The sequence below is a fragment of the Ursus arctos genome, unplaced genomic scaffold, assembly GCF_023065955.2.
Source record: "Ursus arctos isolate Adak ecotype North America unplaced genomic scaffold, UrsArc2.0 scaffold_5, whole genome shotgun sequence".
Taxonomy (NCBI): Eukaryota; Metazoa; Chordata; class Mammalia; order Carnivora; family Ursidae; genus Ursus; species Ursus arctos.
This window is the reverse complement of record NW_026623067.1, coordinates 11,522,687-11,540,307: the sequence shown is the minus strand read 5'-3', so window position 1 is coordinate 11,540,307 and position 17,621 is coordinate 11,522,687. Positions and strand designations below refer to the sequence as shown.

At 53.9% G+C, this 17,621-nt stretch overlaps 1 protein-coding gene across 5 annotated transcripts; it reads left to right on the top strand.

Annotated features, from left to right (window-relative positions):
* Positions 1–423: 423 nt before the first annotated feature.
* On the top strand, positions 424–16,509 carry LOC113261534 (H-2 class I histocompatibility antigen, Q10 alpha chain-like). 5 transcript variants are annotated; one of them, XM_026507677.4, is made up of 9 exons: positions 424–677; positions 3,777–3,884; positions 9,424–9,684; positions 10,714–10,989; positions 12,927–13,202; positions 13,316–13,426; positions 13,767–13,799; positions 14,052–14,144; positions 15,404–16,509. In XM_026507677.4, the coding sequence occupies exons 1-8, from the start codon at positions 629–631 to the stop codon at positions 14,114–14,116; spliced, it is 1,179 nt and encodes a 392-aa protein (XP_026363462.2). In that variant the 5' UTR covers positions 424–628; the 3' UTR covers positions 14,117–14,144; positions 15,404–16,509. The 5 variants fall into 5 exon arrangements, 3 of the variants coding, with proteins under 3 accessions (XP_026363462.2, XP_026363460.2, XP_044243225.2); XR_008957639.1 differs by having other exon boundaries at positions 441–677; positions 14,052–14,986; positions 15,052–16,509; XR_003318396.4 differs by having other exon boundaries at positions 449–677; positions 14,052–14,609.
* The last annotated feature ends 1,112 nt before the right edge of the window (positions 16,510–17,621 follow it).

Below are 17,621 nucleotides of genomic sequence, written 5' to 3'. Positions count from 1 at the left end.
ACGAGAAAAATAACCTTTATTTTCGCTAACCTCTAGCATAAATTTAGCCATTCTTCCCATAATGAATGGAGGTAGCAAAGCTCTGCTGTATTAGCAAGACTTGCGTTTTTGTCCCCAGTGGAAACCACAGTTGTTTTCGAATCACATGTAGTTGCAGACACCTGCGTAAGGTTCCAAACGACAGCTCCACCTCTGAGTCTCATTTCACGATTGAGTGACGCATCATTTCAGCTATATTTAACAATTACCAACAAGATTGCTTTTCCTCCATATATATATGTAAAATTTTTTTGTTCTACTTCAGAGGCCGAGCAAAGGAGACATCGGGGAGCCGTGGTGGGTGGAGGGTAGCTCCAGAGCCAGAGCGGTAGGCGGAGCCGGGCGGGGCGCGTAGGGGCGCGGAGGGGCGCGGCGGAGCGGAGGCGGAGCCGAGCCAGGCCCTCAGAGGTCGCGGGTGCGCCGCCTTCCGGATGCTGAGCTCTAGCTCTCCCGGGTTAGCGCCAGGCCACCCGCCCCACAGCTGATTACCGACTGCCGGGAAATCGACGCCCGAGGGCTGCGCGCCAGGCTGGCTGACCCCGACTCTCGGGTCCTCGGGAGCGCGCGCGCCTCGACGCCGCTGCGGACAATGCTGCTGCTCCTGCAGCTGTTGGGTCTAGTGCCGGAGTGCGTGGCAGGTGATGGGGCGGAGCGGCCGGGGGGCCCGGGGCGAAGAGGCTGGGGCCCTGGGGCAGAACCCCAGGGGTCGCCCAGCAGCGCGCAGTTGGGGTAGGGGAGGCAGGGAGCGATTGGAGGCCACCTCCCCGTTTGCGGAACGGGGATGGTGAGCTGGAGAGCAGACCGAGGACCGCAGGTGGCGTTGGGCCCTGGGTTAGAGCCCCCGTTTGCTGCCTCCCCCGCTGTAGCTCCTGGATCTGGCTTAGAGTCCTGCGGGAAGCCGGCGGGACGCGAAGCCTGGCGGTGACCCCGGCCCGGACGCAGAGGATGCCGTAGCTTCTCAGGGGTCCCCGTGGTCCCCTCCGTAGGACGCCGCTCGGTTCCTGGGGCTGGGTCCTCCAGGAAGGCCCTGGGGAAGCTCAGTGGGGGGCAGGAATCTGAGAGCGGCTGGCGCGTCCCCTGCCAGCCCGCTCGGGCAGGCGTCCGCCCTTCATGGTGGGCGTCCCTGGAGCCTTGGCGAGCCTCTCTCGAGTTGCCCGAGCGTCCCCTGGCGTGGGTGTCGGGGGAGGAGGTGCAACGAGGTTCTCTCTGACCTGGTCCGGAATTTCCATTCTTTCCCAGTTTTAATTCTTCTGGCATTGGTAGCTGAGCCTGACCTCATCCTGGATTTCCCCCCAGCTGCCATGGGGCACCGCCCCTCCCGGCCGCACAGATGCCGGAACAATTACTAGCACAGATGAGGAAGTGTTCATCATCACCGTAGGAACGATAGCTGGTCACCCTCACACCAAGCTCTTCTGAGTGCTTCACATACCAGAAGCCATTTAAACTCACAGAACAAGCCTCAATGTACTATTTGCCGATTTAAAATAGGGCCCAGAGAGGACGCTTTCTGGCAGGATCTAAAGTCTGAGTTCTTAACATTTATGCCTTGGACCGGGTCTCAGAATGTTTTTAATGCATAAAATGAAATACATGGGGGGGGGGGGCGCCTGGGTTGTTCAGTCCGTTAAGCTTGGGACTCTTGATTTGGGCTCAGGTCATGATCGTAGGGTCCTGAAATGGAGCCCCCATAAAGCTCCCCCACTGAGTGTGAGGTGGAGCCTGCTTAAAATTCTCACTCTTCCTCTCTCTGCCCCTCCCCCACCAGCGCGCTCTCTAAATAAACAAACATAAATAGAGATCCATAGGATTACAGAGGAATCTATGTTTCTATAAAGCTATTTAAAATTTTAATTAATAAATAAAATCTTTAAAAAAATAAAATAAAATTTTAATTAGAAACCTAAATGTGTGAGATGTAGTAAGTGTGCTTCTAAGTTAACACATTAAATGATGCACCAAATAGCAACAATTCCCCGAAGTGGGAATTAGAGTAAATTTACGTCCACGTGTCTGCTACAACTGTCGTGTGATTCAAAAGCCCCTGTGGCTTCTGTCCAAATCCGAAGCACGGGTCCTGCTGATCCTGCTGAGCTTTCTTGCCTTCACCATGGGAGAAAGGCTAAATTTCAGCCAGAGGTCCGTGAAATCACGTGAAGGTTATTTTTTCCCTCCAAGTTGAGGCTCCTGAAGTCAACAGGAGGATTCAGCCCTCAGCTCCCCATGGAAAACATCTGAAGGAGAATCACCTTGGCTGTCTGGAAAGACTGGGGGAGAGTTTGGTCCTTGGAACAGGAGCCCAGGGGCATGGGCCACTGTGTCCTAGGCCACGACTGCATTGGTTTTCAGGTTCATACAGTCCCCCCAACCCTCCCTGGGTATACTATAGGGGCATACAGGTGATTCCAATTCTGTGTGGCAGGGATGGTCATGGGTGTTTGCACATAGGCCCTGTCTCCTTATGGAGGGAATGGGCTGACCTAGGGAGTCGGGACCCCAAGCCAAGGAGGAGGGAAGGAGTGGAGAGATAAGCCCGGGATGTACCAAACTGTAGAAGAGAGATGGCACATGGAGGGGAGGTAGCCAGGGGTTGGGGCAGGCCCCCGCACCACACTCCTGGATGCCAGGCTTTCCCTTCAGAAGCTAGAGATGGGGAAGTGTCTTTCATGGGGCAGATATCACGAGTGCTGCAGCAGGGAAGTTTGAAGTGGTTCAAACTTTAGAATCACCTAGAGGGCTTGTTGGACTACAGAAACCTGGACCCCACCCCCAGAGCTTTGGATTCAGCAGGGTTAGGTTGGGTCCTGCGAATTTGCATTTCTAGCAAGTTCCAAGGTGATGCTGATGCAGCTGGTCCTGGAACACTAGGTTCATTAGCCTAGGATGTTCTTCCCTCTTACCCACCCCCCACTGGCTTGTAACTCACTGCTGCTGAGGTCCCCTTAAAGTTTCAGCCTATAAGGCCCTTGACCCCAACACCTTCCCACCCCAGGTGTTCCTGGTACCTGGGTCTTCCTGCACCACAACACTCATCAGCCCTGCTCACCTAATTGGACTAATTTTTTATTTATTAGTTCAATTGAATCCTCCCTGTCAGACCTGAGCTTTTTCAGGCCCATGACTGTCTTGGTTTATCTCTGTCCCCACATACACCTGCACCTACCTCAGTGCCTGGCTTGTAGCAGGTGTTCAACAGCTGTTTGCCAAATGGGTAATATTGCAAGGGCTGGCATAGCTGAGCAAGTGGACAGAGCTGGGCAGAACCAGGCAGAACCCAGAGGGCATGAGCTCTCCACCTGGCAGCATTCGAGCATCACCTGGGAGGTTTCAAGGCCTGCTAGTGTCCTCTCCTCTTCCCTCCAAGCCCGCTAAATCTGTGTCCATAGCAGAATTGCCAAAACTGCCAGGAGGGGCTGGAGCAGCTGGATGGAAAATGTCTGGCAGAGGGAGGGGCAACCCAGCCCTGGCTTCCCTCTTAAGTGGGGGATGCAGTAAAAATGCCATGAGTCAATATTTCTAAAGCTCTGGCACCAAGACCCAGAACTCAGCACTGTTGGTTTTACAACTATATGCTAAAGAAGTTTCCAGTCAATCCTGAGACAAGGCTCCCATGTCCCTCTTCCCTTCCAATGTGCCTCTCTTTGTCATTTCATACCATCTCTCTAAGCAGAGACAAGGATGTGTAGGATATTTATGCCCTGAGATTCATATTTCCCTTTTCCATTTCTACCTTGCAGAGAGTCCCTGGGGGCTGCCTTTGGTGGCCGATGGCCCAGCTTCCTTAGCGAAGGTGGTGATGGCAGAACTAGCCGACCTGAAGTTAGGAAACAAGCCATGGCCTGGAGGTAAGGCACTGCCTACCTGCTAGAAAGGGGGCAAGATGGCAGAGGCCAGGAGCGCCTAGCATGCAGGAGGGCACCTCCACAGTCTGGGGATCTGGTAGACTGTCTTTGCTCAGGTGGAGGGCACAGAGGGCAGACCCTCTGGAGGGTGCTCTGGGGGGCTTCACTCAGGTATCTTTCCCCACCCTCACCCCTGCACACACACACTCCAGCTCTCTTTTTCCCATGCCCACCTCTCCCTTGCAGATAGGAAAGGACAAAGGCTAAGCAAATGGTGTCTGCAGAACCCTTCCTCCATGCCTACACTTCTTATTTTTATTACCTCACTAAATGTACCAGCACTGTGGAGCAGGTCAAGTACTTGCCCCCACTTACAGATGAAGAAGTCGAAGCCTGGAGCTGTGGAATAAGGCCACACAGCTAGAGAGTGGCAATGCCACATGGGTTGTAGGAAAGGGGTGAGGCTCCTCCCTCCCCCACCAGTCAGAGAAAGAGGAAGGCTGTGCATAAGAGGGTAGGACTGTCCCTTTTTGCGGGGCTGGCAATGTGGTGCAGTGACCAGGATGCAGCAGTGAGGGAAGAAAGGGTGGCTGATGACACGGGCCCTGAGGCAACAGTGGGCATGTGGCTACTTAGGCCATGTCACAGCATGAGCAGATTCCTCTGGGACACCTGCCATGTGGCCCCCACTTCCTCCTGCTGTGGTCTCACCTTGCCTGGTACCGACCCCAGCCTGGCAGGGGGGGTTCCCTCCAAAACTACAGATGTAGCGTCATGATTGCTCAGCAGCTTTGCCTCACTCTGGGCTGGAGCCCCCGGCACGAGGATCCCTCTTGGATCCAGTTAGCAAGGAGGAATCTAGTCCCAGCTCACACTGTCCCCCTGAACAAAAAGACAGGTGTGAGCAGCCTGTGAGCCCCCACAGAGAGCAGGCTGGGCTCCCGGGACCATCAGGTAGGCAGTGGGATTTTCAGGGAAGAAGGAACGGTCTCACTGGGTATGTGGGAGGCAGTACCTGGAAGCCAGCTGAATGAGGGGGCCACAATCATGAACTTGTCCTTGAATAGTTCCCTGACTCCCGGGATGGGCAGCAGATGCCAGGGTGTAGACCATGGGTGAAAAGTCCAGGACAGAGCAGACGCCAGGCACCAGAGCCCCCATGGCAGGGAGGGGCAAGCCAGAGGCTGTATCCAGGCCATTCCAGACACCAACTGGACAAGCCTAGGAAGGATTTGGGAGTCAACCCCTTCTTTCACCCCTACAGCTACTGAGTCATCCCACCATTTTATTTTTCTGCCGTTATTGCAAAAGCCTCAGGACACCAGAAGAAAACTACTGCCTCGGGACCTTTCCACTGGCTTTCCCTTCTGGAGACCCAGAATGCTCTCTCCTAGACCTTGACATGGCTGGCTGCTTTAGGTCTTTATTCAGGAGTTTTCTTGGGGAGGGGGGCTTCCCTGTCCATTCTATCTAGAATTTTAAACCCCACTCCTAACACTGTGTGTGTCTGTGCTTTACTTTTTTTCCCCTCAGAACGTATTGCTGTCCAGTCTGTCATACATTTTATTCATTTATCTTGCTTCTCCTACATTCATAGAAGCTTCGTAAGAGCAGGTACCTGGGGCTCTTCTGCTATCCCAGCACCTGGCCATACGGCAAGGCTGGGCAGAGCTGAGCCCACTTAAACCATGTTCAGGGTGGTGTCTGCGGAGGGCGGAGAGTGGGGAGATGCCTCAAGGGGAGAGGGCTGCTCGCGTGTCCCCAGCTAGCCACAACAGCGTCAGCCTTTCGTGGGTTCACTAAAGGGGCAAGTACCGGCCAGGGGACATCTTGAGAATCTGGGTGTGCAGTCTGGCCCTGCTTTTCACTACTGGTGTGAGCTTGGCAGGTGACTTTGCCTCTTTGGGGCTCAGTTTTCCCATCTGTCATAGACAAGCACAATAGTACCTTCCTGATAACTGTTATGAGGGTTAACTGAGCCAAAATTTTGTGAAATGCTTGGGACGGGGCCCAGCACCTAAGTGCTTTAGGACTATTTTGTAACTTTACAAAATAATACATGGATAGACTGCCCCTCATTTTTCACCAGAAGTAACTGGCCGTTAAAGCAAGTTAGCAGTAATAAATAGTCACATTACCTAGCAAGCAAATTGTGTACCTGCCCCAGCAAACAACCAGATGTGTGTTGCTCCCTTTCCTGCAGGCCCGAACTTGGATCACTTGTCCTTTCCCAGCTTCCCACGCTGAGGGAAGAGCACGTCAGCACCTAGGTGGTCTCTTTGCTCTGGTAGTGGGAACACCAGGGTCCCTGCTCCCTCACTCCACGTCCCCCATCTTAGAGGCAGCTTAAACATTGGCACAGCTTTCAGAGGACATCCTTCTTCCCAGACCGCGTGTCCTTCTCTCTGTTTCCGGTAGCAGGACCTCCAGGGCTCATGGGTTTGAACTGTCCACCAAACTCACAGACACAGCAGACTTTGGTCTCATATTATGTGTATTTGTTTTCCATAGCTGCTGTAACAAGGGGGCCACAACTTGGTAGCTTAAGGACAACATATATTTATTCTCCGAGAGTTCTGGAGGTCAGAAAGTCCAAAATGGGCTTCTCTGGGCTGAAACTAAGGTGCCGCGGGACAGCTCCCTACAAAAGCTCTCGGGAAGAACCCATTTCTTTGCTTTCTCCAGCTTCTAGAGCTGCATTCCTTGGCTCATGGCACCTTCCTGCCTCCTCTGTTCCATCTTCACATCCCCTTCTCTGATAGTCATGGAATGTCCCTCTGTCTGTCCCCTTTCATAATGGCACATTCAGGGCCTGCCTAGACAATCCAGGATAATCTCCCCATCTCAAGATCCTTAATTTAATCACATCTACAAAGTCCCTCTTACCATGTAAGGTAACAGTCATAGGTTTCAGGGAAATCTCAGGGGGCCAGAATTCAGCCTCCCACACTGTGTGGCCTTAGCTGTGGAGGAGACAGGACAGAAAGTACAACATGCATGGCTTCCCCACCACCCAAGAGGCAACTACCCAAGGACACAGGCTCTTTGCCCTCCCTCCGTCCCAGGACAGAGAGCTGTACAGATCAGGGCTAAGGAGCAGGTGGGTCACCTTAGCATAGAGAAGCCATAGCCTCTGTTCCTTTCAAGGCCTACATGCCTGTTCACAGCTTCCAGCCCAGGAGCACCCCACTAATCTTAACTCAGTGGTTGCAAGGAAACAGCACCCTGAGAGTCCGTCATTTCCCAGGAGGCCCGCACCAGCCCAGGCCTGATGTCAGCCCTTCAGTCCCTTTCAACATTGATCCCTCTCGCCTCACATAAGGTTTAACCAGTGCAAGAAGAGAGCGCCTCGTCCTTTTCCTAAGCTTAGAAAAAGCAGGCTCTGGGAAGAGAATCCGGGCTCCTCTCTTTCTAGTGCATGACTTTGGGTCCTGTACTCTCCCTCTCCTGGGCCTCAGTTCCTTCATCTGTGAAATGGGGCCAACTATACCATCTTGGGTTCATACTAAGGATCAACTGAGATAGTGAATGAAAAGCAGTCATACTGGTGCAGGACACAGAATGGTCACTCTCCAAAAATGACAGCTGTGATCATCATCATTGCCTTTCATGCTCTTGTTTTTTGTCCAACTCGATAAATGCAGGAAGTATCCACTGTGTGCCAAGCATGATGTGCTCCCCAAGACCTGTGGAAACAGTGGTGACACAGTCGGGTGTATTGCCCGCCCCCATGGAGCCCACAGTTTCACAGGGAGCACAGAGACTGCTCTGAGGGATGTCAGGGTGGAAGCAGGAGGGCTTCCTGGAGGAAGGGACACCGGAGCTGCAACCTGAGGGATGAGGGACATTGGCTGAGAGAAGACAGGGAGTTGCCCGGGGCAGAAGGAACTGCAGGTACAAAGGGCCGGCCCAGTTTGCTGTGGCTGCCCTGGAGCTTAAATGAAGCTGTGAGGGTGGAGATGGGTTTGACGACTCCTTTCATATTTGAATGTTCAAATGCTGGGCATCTTTTGTGGGCCAGAAGGTGTTCTAGGCTGGGAAAGAAGGATCCTTACAGGAATCTCTGCCCTTGGGGAACTCACATTACAGGGGAGAGACAGACTATTAACAGGAGGAACAGGTAGGGCACCTGGGTGGGTCAGTCGGTAAAGTGTCTGCCTTTGGCTCATGTCATGATCCCAGAGTCTTGGGAATCGAGTCCCGCATCGGGCTCCTTGCTCAGCAGGGAGGCTGCTTCTCCCTCTGCCTGCTGCTCCCCCTGCGTATGCTCTCTCTCTCTCTCTGACAGATAAATACATAACATCTTTTTAAAAAGAGAGAAACAGGTGAAGTACGTAGTCTCTATGTGGTGGTAATGCTCCAGAGAGAACACTAGGGGGCGTGCTGGGGACGTAAATATTTAATAGAGTGGGCAAGGAAGGCTTCATTGAGAAAGGAGCATTTGAGCAAAACCTTTCTTTTTAATTTTATTTATTTGAGAGAGGGAGTGAGAGCACACAAGCGGGGTGAGGGGCAGTGGGAGAAGCAGACTCCCCGCTGAGCAGGGAGCCTGACATGGGGCTCAATTCCCAGATTCCTGGATTCTGGGATCATGACCTGAGCCAAAGGCAGCTGCTTAACCAACTGAGTCACCCAGGGGGGCCGAGCAAAGTCTTTTTAAAAAATGGAGTAAGGGAGGGGCCCCTGGATGGTTCAGTCAGTTAAGCATCAGACTCTTGAACTCAGCTCAGATCTCAGTCTCAGTGTCATGAGTTCAAGCCCAGCACTGGGCTCCACAATGTGGAACCCAGTAAGAGAGAAAGAGAGAAAGGAAGGAAAGAAAGAAAAATGAAGGAGTGAGTCTCTGGGAGTGAGACCCTGAGAAAGGTGGAGGAGGTTTCTTAAAGATATAACACTTGTTTTCATAGCTTGAGTCAGGGCGAGCTGCAAAATAGATTTCATCTCCAGCTCCAAGTTAAACGGATAAGCTGGTGCTTCTAGAGATGGTGGAGAACAAACCTTGAGGCAGCATTTGGACCTAAAGAGATGACAGCAATGTCTGCCGTGGGAACAGGAGGGAGAGGGGAATGGAGTCAAGATGCCACCACCTTGGCAGCAATGGTTCAAGCTAGGAATCATGGCCCAGCTTTACCAGGTATCTCTAGAGAATGAATAATTCCACGGAAATTAAACTTCCAAACAACCAATTTCTTTATCATATCTTTTTCATTGTGAGATGGGAAACCAGATAATCACACTTAATAGAGAAGAGTATGAAGTATGAGTAAGTAAACGCTGGGGTGGGGTGGGGACTAGAAAACTTCCTAGAAATAAAGTCCACAAGCCTTAGCACATGAACTTTGGCCTCGATGTTTGACTGATTGATTGATTCTTTATTTAAACTATTTGGAGACCCTTGTATTTTTACTGAAAGCCCCAGTTCTTGCTCTTACTGATGGCAAATAGTCTGGATAGGTTTCCACTGCCGTCCCCATCGGTCACACCAGCCTGCGGTGCAGATCCTGGCAGCCCACGTGAGCCTGACTGTCTTGTGTCTTCACAGGGACGCACTCTCTCCACTACCACTACCTGGCCGTGTCAGAGCCAGGCCCGGGCCTTCCCCAGTTTCTGGCCGTAGGCTACGTGGATGACCAGCCCTTCATCCATTACGACAGTCGTGTGGACAGGGCCAAGCCCCAGGCCCCATGGATGGCAACCGTGGACGCCCAGTACTGGGAGACAGAGACCCAGAAGCAGAGGACCTGGGCGAAGGTGCAGCAGGTGGAGACGTGGACCGTGATGGGCTACCACAACCACAGCAGTGGTGCGTCAGAGGCTCCTGCTGCCCCATCTCCTCCTTCCTTCACACTCTGCATGCTGACCCTCTCGGCAGCCATGCCCTCCCATTAGGGGACAGAGGCCACTCCCCTGAGCCCGTGAGAGGGTGCAAGGCATGCTCCTGGTGCATACCTTTTCCCCAAGCCAAGCAGGAGCCGTCGGGCCCTTCAGAATCTGTTGTGGCTCCAGTAGTCAGCCCATGGGGCCAGCGCAGCAAGCACCCACAGTCGCTGGGGCCCCATGCCTCCCCTTCAGCTACCCAGGGTTCCAGACTCCAGCAGACTGGCAGAGGCTTTTCCCTCCCTCACACGCACCCCCGGGCTCTCAGACACCAACTCTGCCATGCAGGGAGGGAAGCCAGATGAACTGAACTAGGCAGACAGCTCAAGGTGGGAGAGAGAACCTAGTGGAGGACCCCTGCTCTACCCAATGCCAGGGAGGAACAGGAGCGTTTCCTTCAGGCCACAGCTTCCTTCTCTCCTCACGGACACGCTCGCGCCCCCTGCTGGCTGCTTCTGGTGCTGCATGAACACACCCCTTGTTCACAGCCCTTTCCCTCTCTGTGCCTGGAAACCCAAATGAGGTGTAAAAGCCAGAGACTGGGAAGAGCTACACACTAGCCCAGGGGCCCCAGGATAAGCGCCACCAGCCCCCAGCCCCAAGCCCCCAGTCGTTGTGCTAGCAGCCAGGCTCACATCTGAACGCGTCTTTCACATCTCTGAAATTGGGGTGTGACCCAGTCTTACCATGAGTATTTCTTGACCTCTTACATCCATAAGTAGCTGAGTTCTTCTGATGTCTCTAGTTATGAACTCAAGTGTTCTCGTATGAGAGGCCTAACAGGCTTCTCAGCTCTGGCTGCTCATGACAGTTACCCAGGGAGCATTTGTTTTAAATGCCACCACCCTGCTCCCCACCCTTCGGAGGCCCCCGTGGCTGGTGGGCTTCTCTCCAGCTCTCAGGGATCCGACCCCACAGCCTATGCAAACGGCAGCCTTCTCGCCCACGTGCACAGGCATGCACAGCACTCAGCGGATGTTTGGCTGTGAGATCCGGGAGGACGGCCGTACCAGCAGCTTCTGGCAGTTTGGCTTTGATGGGCAGGACCACGTGTCACTGGACCTGGAGACTCTGAGCTGGGTGTCAGCCAAACCTGCGGCCGTGCGGACCAAGCGCTGGTGGGAGACAGAGCGCTGCTATGCTGAGTATGACAAGGCCTACCTGGAAGGCCTCTGCCTCATTTCCCTGCACAGGTACCTGGAGCTGGGAGGCCAGAGCCTCACCCGGAAAGGTAAGGAGCAGCTGTGGCCACACAGAGGGGCCCACACTCCCGTTCTCAAGTCTGGGGGTGGGCAGTGAGGAGGCAGACTGTGCTCCCCTGGCTCAGATAAGCCCACTGAGCCCCAGAACGTAGGCCGACTAGCCGAGGGCTTCCTCATGTAGAGCAGGACAGAAGCCTCGACCTCGGGCCCTCGTTCCAGGTGACGTGGACCACACTGCGGTCTTGGTAAATGAGGCCCTGATTCTTGGCCTCGTTTTATTCATCTATAGAGTGAGCAGGTTAAACTAGGTGACTCCTAAAGCCCTCTGGGGGTTTAACATCCTGTGGTTCTCCTTCAGAAACGGACCTCAGGCCCCAGGGGATGGCGTCCCTCACTAGGCCAGTCCCTGGACTACTGGGGACTGCCAGGGAAGCTGAGGCCCTTTGCCCCTCTGCCCCCACACACCGCTCATGCTGACCACGCTCCTCAGATTCTAGGTGTGTCCCATACTTCTCCAGCAGGGCTGGAAATACAAGCACTGGGAGGGACACGAGGGAAGGGGGTGCTCGGGGCTGCGGAGGCAGAGGCCTCGCTGGCTGCTAGTGGGTGGGGCTGGTCAGAGCCCCCAGCACACCATCACTGTCTGGTGATTGAGTGGCGGGCTGTGAATCAGCTGAGGCAACGTGGAAGAGGTTCCTTGAAGGGAAGGCAGGGCAAGTAACATCAAGAGAAGATGTGATTATGAGAGCAGAGTGCAATGGGTCGGAGCTCAGGCACTGGAGCCTAGCTTCCAGATCCACATCCTGGCTCCAGGACTTGCTGGCTGTGTGACCTTGGTCAAGTAACTTGCCCTTTCTGTGCCTCAGTGTCCTCTCGTCAGTATCACAGGGGTGGTCACAACAGCCTCTGCCTCCCAGAAGCACCATACGGGTGTCTTGAATGAGTGCTGAGCTCTCATCCAGCACCAGGGGATATTATACACCTGTCACCTGGTGGATTAGTCAGGAATCTCCACAGAAACAGAACCAACAAGATGTGGAGAGAGAGAGCGAGATTTAAGGGATTAGCTCTCTTGATTGTGGGGCATCGGGAGTTCCAGGATCTGCAGTTGGCAAGCCGCAGACCCAGGAGAGCCAATGTTTCCGTTTGAGTCCATAGACAGGAAAAGACCGATGCCCCAGCTGCAGGATGTCCGGCAGGCAGGAGTTCCTCTTACTCAGACTTTTTGTCTTGTTCTGATCCTCAAGTGATTGGATGGGACCCACTCACACTGGGGAGAGCAATCTGCTTTACTGAGTCTGCTAGTTCAAATGTGAATCTCACCCAGAATAATGACTGACCAAATGCCTAGGCACCGTGTGGCCCAGTAAAGTTGACACATAAAATGAACCATCATGCCTGGATGATGTCATTTGCAACAACCCTGAGAAAAAAGAACAAAGAATCCCTATCAGGCCCTGAGAGACTGGGGGATTGTGGACAGGAATCAGGCTGGGCTTTAATTCCAGGCTGTCTTGACCCCTGAACTACACTTGTGACCACCTCCTTCCAAATTGAGGGAAGGACCATCATTTTTGCCTTCACTCAACCTCTTGTTCAGCTCCTATCATGTGCAAGAAGTCACAGGGGACGTATGTAAAGTCTCTGAGAAAACCACAGGTTTCTGTGGGAAGAAGGGGGTTGTCAATATAGGTCCCAATGGTCCCACCTAGGACCTCCCTGGAGGTTGGGGGCAAGAAGTCACATCCCCACAATGGAATTCCCATGATTGTGCCCCTTTGGGATGGTTGGCAATGGGTCATCCCTTCCTCCAACACTGGTTGAATGCCTCCCCTAGAGAGAGACCTTGTCTCCATCTCCTCCCTGTCCTCCACCCTGGAAGATGCTAGGGGAGCCCAGGATCAACATGAGGAATGGGCAGAGAACAGCCTCTCACCAGCCTTCCTCCCTCCACCTCTCTCTGCAGAGCCGCCCACAGTGCAGGTGACAAGACACACAGCCCAGGATGGAGGCATCACCCTGAAATGCTGGGCCCGGGGCTTCTACCCACGGGACATCTCATTGAGCTGGTGGCTGGGTGAGGAGGAGCTGGTTCTAGAGACTGAGTACGTGGAGACACGCCCCAGTGGAGATGGCACCTACCAGACATGGGCAGCCGTGCGGGTGCCGGCCAGGAAGGAGGACTGGTACACTTGCCACGTGCAGCACTCTGGCCTGAACCATACGCTCACTGTGGCCTGGGGTGAGGAGCTGGGCTTGGTGGAGGGGGTGGGAAGGAGCAGGGGAGGGTGCCAGGGTACCCAGAGAAAGTCCCATGGCCTGAGGCTGGTGCCCCCTTTTCTGTGCCTTCCTCAGAAGCACCCTCTCATCAGTGGAAAACCAGTGCTGTGGTTGTCTCCACTATCTTCACCATCACTTTCTTGCTGATGGCTGGAGTGTGGATCTTCATCAAGCAGTACTCTCAAGGTAGGTAGGGAAGAAAAAGAGGGGTGGAAGGCCCTCACAGCTGACCAAGCCCTGAAGGGACAAATGCTCTGCTCCCATCCTTCCACCAGAACTATTCCCTCCTGGGGAGAAGCAACTACTATTGAGCCCCTGTTCCCGTCTATGGAAAAGCCCAAGTACCCCCACCCCATAGCCATACATCGTCCTGAGGACCCTGCCGATCCCACAGTCAGGGAAGACCGCTAGGCCTGACCTTGGCAAGGCCCTCTAGGGGGAGAGGAAATGAAAGGTGGGGACCCAGGACCCCACCTCTGCCTACTACCCACCTAATCTCTGGTTTTGTGTTCTTTTTTCCCCACAGCCAGGAATAAGGAATCTTGCAATCAAGCCACAGGTGATTGTGGGATGGGCGGGTTGGGGGGAGGAAGCCCCAGGTACTCCCAAGCACGGCTAAGATGCCCGAGAACCAAAGATGGAGGCAGGGTGGTGGCTGAGAGCTTTCTGTCTCCAGCATGGCCTCATCCCTTGCTCCCTCCTGCCATCCAGGAGCCAGGTGGAAGGGGCAGGGGGCACTCCAGGGAGCCACCGCTGACTTTGGGGGAAGGCTGGGGAGCAGGCCAGGTCACCTCCCTACTTCCTCCTGCAGGTGGAGAGGACCCTCAGAATTCCCAAAGCCCAGTGACAGTGGAGGCCACTCAGCTGCTCTGCTGACACAAGTCCACGGTCACAGATCAAGGAGGTGATTTGTGGGGTGTTTGGGGGCCTCCAGGGTGCTAGCGGGCTGACCGTCGTGACCCACTGTGAAGGGCCCACCCCACCCCAAAACGGAGCCTTCCACAGCACCATCGGCCTCGTTACAAGCAGTCTGTGCCACTGAGATAGCCTCGCCATCTTCCTGAAGTCCTTTTAAAACTCCAGTTGTCTTCTGCTTGGGGGTGAGGAGGAGCACGGGAATAATTCCTCGGACCGGCTCACACTTGACAATTTGCGAAATACTCTCGTGTTAAGTGTAAATCCCGCATGAGTCTCTCAGATGCTCTGTGAGTTGGGCCATGTCATCCTCACCTCTGCTTTCCCAACATGAAAACTGAGGCTCTGGCCAGTTAGGGGAGAAGCAGAACACTCGAGGAGTTAAGGAGGCAGCATCCTGACCCCATCTGCTGGCATCTGGAAGAAATGGCCAAATGCCTGCCTCTTTGTATAGGTGTGTTCTTGTGTGTGTATATATTTTCTTTTGTAAAAATGATTAAAGTGTTGGGGGGCAGTGAGTTTGTGTGTTTGTGTGTGAGGGTGTGAGGGTGTGTGATTCTGGGAGCATGAGGGGGAGGGGGTCCATGATGTATGTGCAGGTGTAGGGGCTGAGGGTGTATGAGGAGGGGTGTGGTGTGAGGGTGTGAGGGTGTGTGGTTCTGGGAGCGTGAGGGGGAGGGTTCCATGATGTATGTGCAGGTGTATAGGGGGTGAGGGTGTATGAGGAGGGGTGTGGTGTGAGGGTGTGTGGTTCTGGGAGCGTGAGGGGGAGGGTTCCATGATGTATGTGCAGGTGTATAGGGGGTGAGGGTGTATGAGGAGGGGTGTGGTGTGAGGGTGTGTGGTTCTGGGAGCGTGAGGGGGAAGGGGTCCATGACGTATGTGCAGGTGTGTAGGGGTGAGGGTGGTATCTTTGTGTGGATGAGGACAAGTTCAGAAGGACAGCTGCCCAGGGGCCTGTTAGCCAAGCACAGCTGAAGGATGGGAAACAATATGGTCAGTATTTTCCATCCTGTCCTTTTGAATGGTTTGAAGTTTTACAGTAAGGGAAAGAGGAGTCCCACCTTGTCCTGTGGAAATGCTTGTGGAGATTCTAGTGAAGGGAGTGTCTGGAGAAGATCCAGCCTTACCTCCAAATTTCCAGTGCAGCAGAAAGCCCACGTCTCCTTTGTGAACAAGAATCTCGGCGGGGGGGGGGGGGGGGGGCACACATTTTTGTGTATTCAGAAAGCAATTTCAATCTCGCAGCCACCTGATGTGCAAGGGGAGGGGACTCGAGAGCCACAGCGGTGGGACCACGCCACCGTCATGAAGGACACAAGGCTGGGCCCCTCTCAGGCACCTTTCACCTCTCTGGACGGCCCCAAGATCTGACAGAGCCTCTGCTGGGACTTCTGATACCTCCATGTCTGCAGCCCTGGGAGGCCCCAAGTCCAAGGATGTGAAAGATTTCTGATACTAGGATTCAGCTGCCCTGGTGTCCTGAAAGGCCTCAGCAGGGAGCTCCAAACTCTCCGAACGTACCGAAAATGTGTCTTAAACGTCTGTCTGCCTGTCCTCGTGATGCCATCATGATCCGTGCGTCCAAAGCAGGGTTCTGAGCACTTTACAGGTACTAAGCTGTTCAGTCCTCGTGGCACGCCTGGGCGGGAGAATTAACAATCCTGTGCTACAGGAGAGGAAATGGAAGCCCAAGGTCCCACGGCTGGTTCACGTCCGAGCCAGGACGGGAGGCCAGCAAGTCTGGCTACAGTCTGGGCACCTCACCATCGCACTGCCACTGTGCCATTCTGGAAATGGGCATGTCAGTCCAGGTGTGCAGTTCTTTTCTTTTTTTTTTTTAAGATTTTATTTATTTATTTGACAGAGACAGCCAGTGAGAGAGGGAACACAAGCAGGGGGAGTGGGAGAGGAAGAAGCAGGCTCATAGCGGAGGAGCCTGATGTGGGGCTCGATCCCGGAACGCTGGGATCACGCCCTGAGCCGAAGGCAGGCGCCCAACGACTGCGCCACCCAGGCGCCCCTGGGTCTGCAGTTCTGAAATCCAAAACCCCAAACCAGAAGTTTCTTCCGGGTTTTGGCATCAAAACCCCCACCCAAAGTGGAGTGAGGCTATCTGTAGGCCAGTGTGCCTTTTCACAATTTTCCACAGAAGTACTGAAGTCTTTGATTGCAGCGTGGTCCACCCCAAACCGTCTCTGGAGGTGTTATGTGCTGTTCAGCGTCTGCACCTTGGCAGTTTCTAAAACCCAAAGAATTCTAAATTCTTAAATATATCTGGCCCGAAGGGTTTCCGGCAAGGGCTTGTGGACCTGTATTAGTAACGTTTTGTAGCAATAAAGGTTTTATTTTTACAGTTGTCTGACCTTACAGTAAAGAAGCGGGGGCACAAAGTGGGTCTGGCCCCCACCAGTGGAAGGGCACACGTGCCTGCGTTGACCTCTGAAGATGTACTTGGGGCCTCCTGAGCAAAGGTCAAACTTCTTCCCTGAGGCAGGGTGAGTTCCCAGTGTATCTGTGGGAATGCAGATGGCGGGGAAGCTGGTCTCCCCTTTCCTGCATCCTACTAACCCCTCCTCTGCCAGAACAGTTCACACCCCTGTCAGAATCGGGTCTTCCTGCTGCCAAGGGAAGCACCATCCTGACCTTCAGGGAGTATCTGCTCTGTAACTGGATTATGAGATCTTGGAAACAGCATACCTTTGGCTTTACTTTGTTTCCTATTTCCCTTGCAGGCTAGTTCAGTGTTTTGCCCATGGAACCATAAAATACATTTTAGACCTAAAGGGACCCTAACACATCTCTAGAAGCCCCTGATAATTTGCCACCCTCACTCCACACACCCCCCAACCATCATGCCGCCTCCTTCGACCTCTCGCGTTAGAGTTCCTCCTGTCCAGGATGTCTGGTCTCTCCAGTGCACATTTCTCTCCCCCTCTCTCTCTTACCTTCCACCCACACCTCAAGCACATATTGCTTTAAGTCTGTGCACCTGCAAAAATTGAGGCAAAGGAACACGATTCAACCAGCATCCCACGGCCAGGTAGGAGGTGAACCTGGGAGTCCTGAGTCTAATTTCACAGAGGGATGAACAGGCCCAGAAAGTATGGCAGTCTGCCCTAACCCAGGCCTTGCTCCCACTCGCATTTTTGCTTCTCTGCTTAGCAATGACTGGTCAGTGATATCAACCAAGACAGGGGCCCTGGACCCAGCTGGACCAGCCCAGACACCTGCCTGCCTCCCTGGTTCTTTCCTCAGCACTCCTGCCAGGAGAGAAGCTTGTGAGAGGACAGAAGGCAAACGCAGAGGGACTTCATCTTACCCTTGAGCGTTGCCCTGGGTGCCCCCAATAACGACCATAGTCTTAGCAGTGGACAGGGGCAGGAGGGCAAGTGAGGAGGGCTGTGAGCACCCCTGGAAGCAGTAAAGGGGCCTATAAATCTGGCAGGGGCAGGACAGCAGCTTT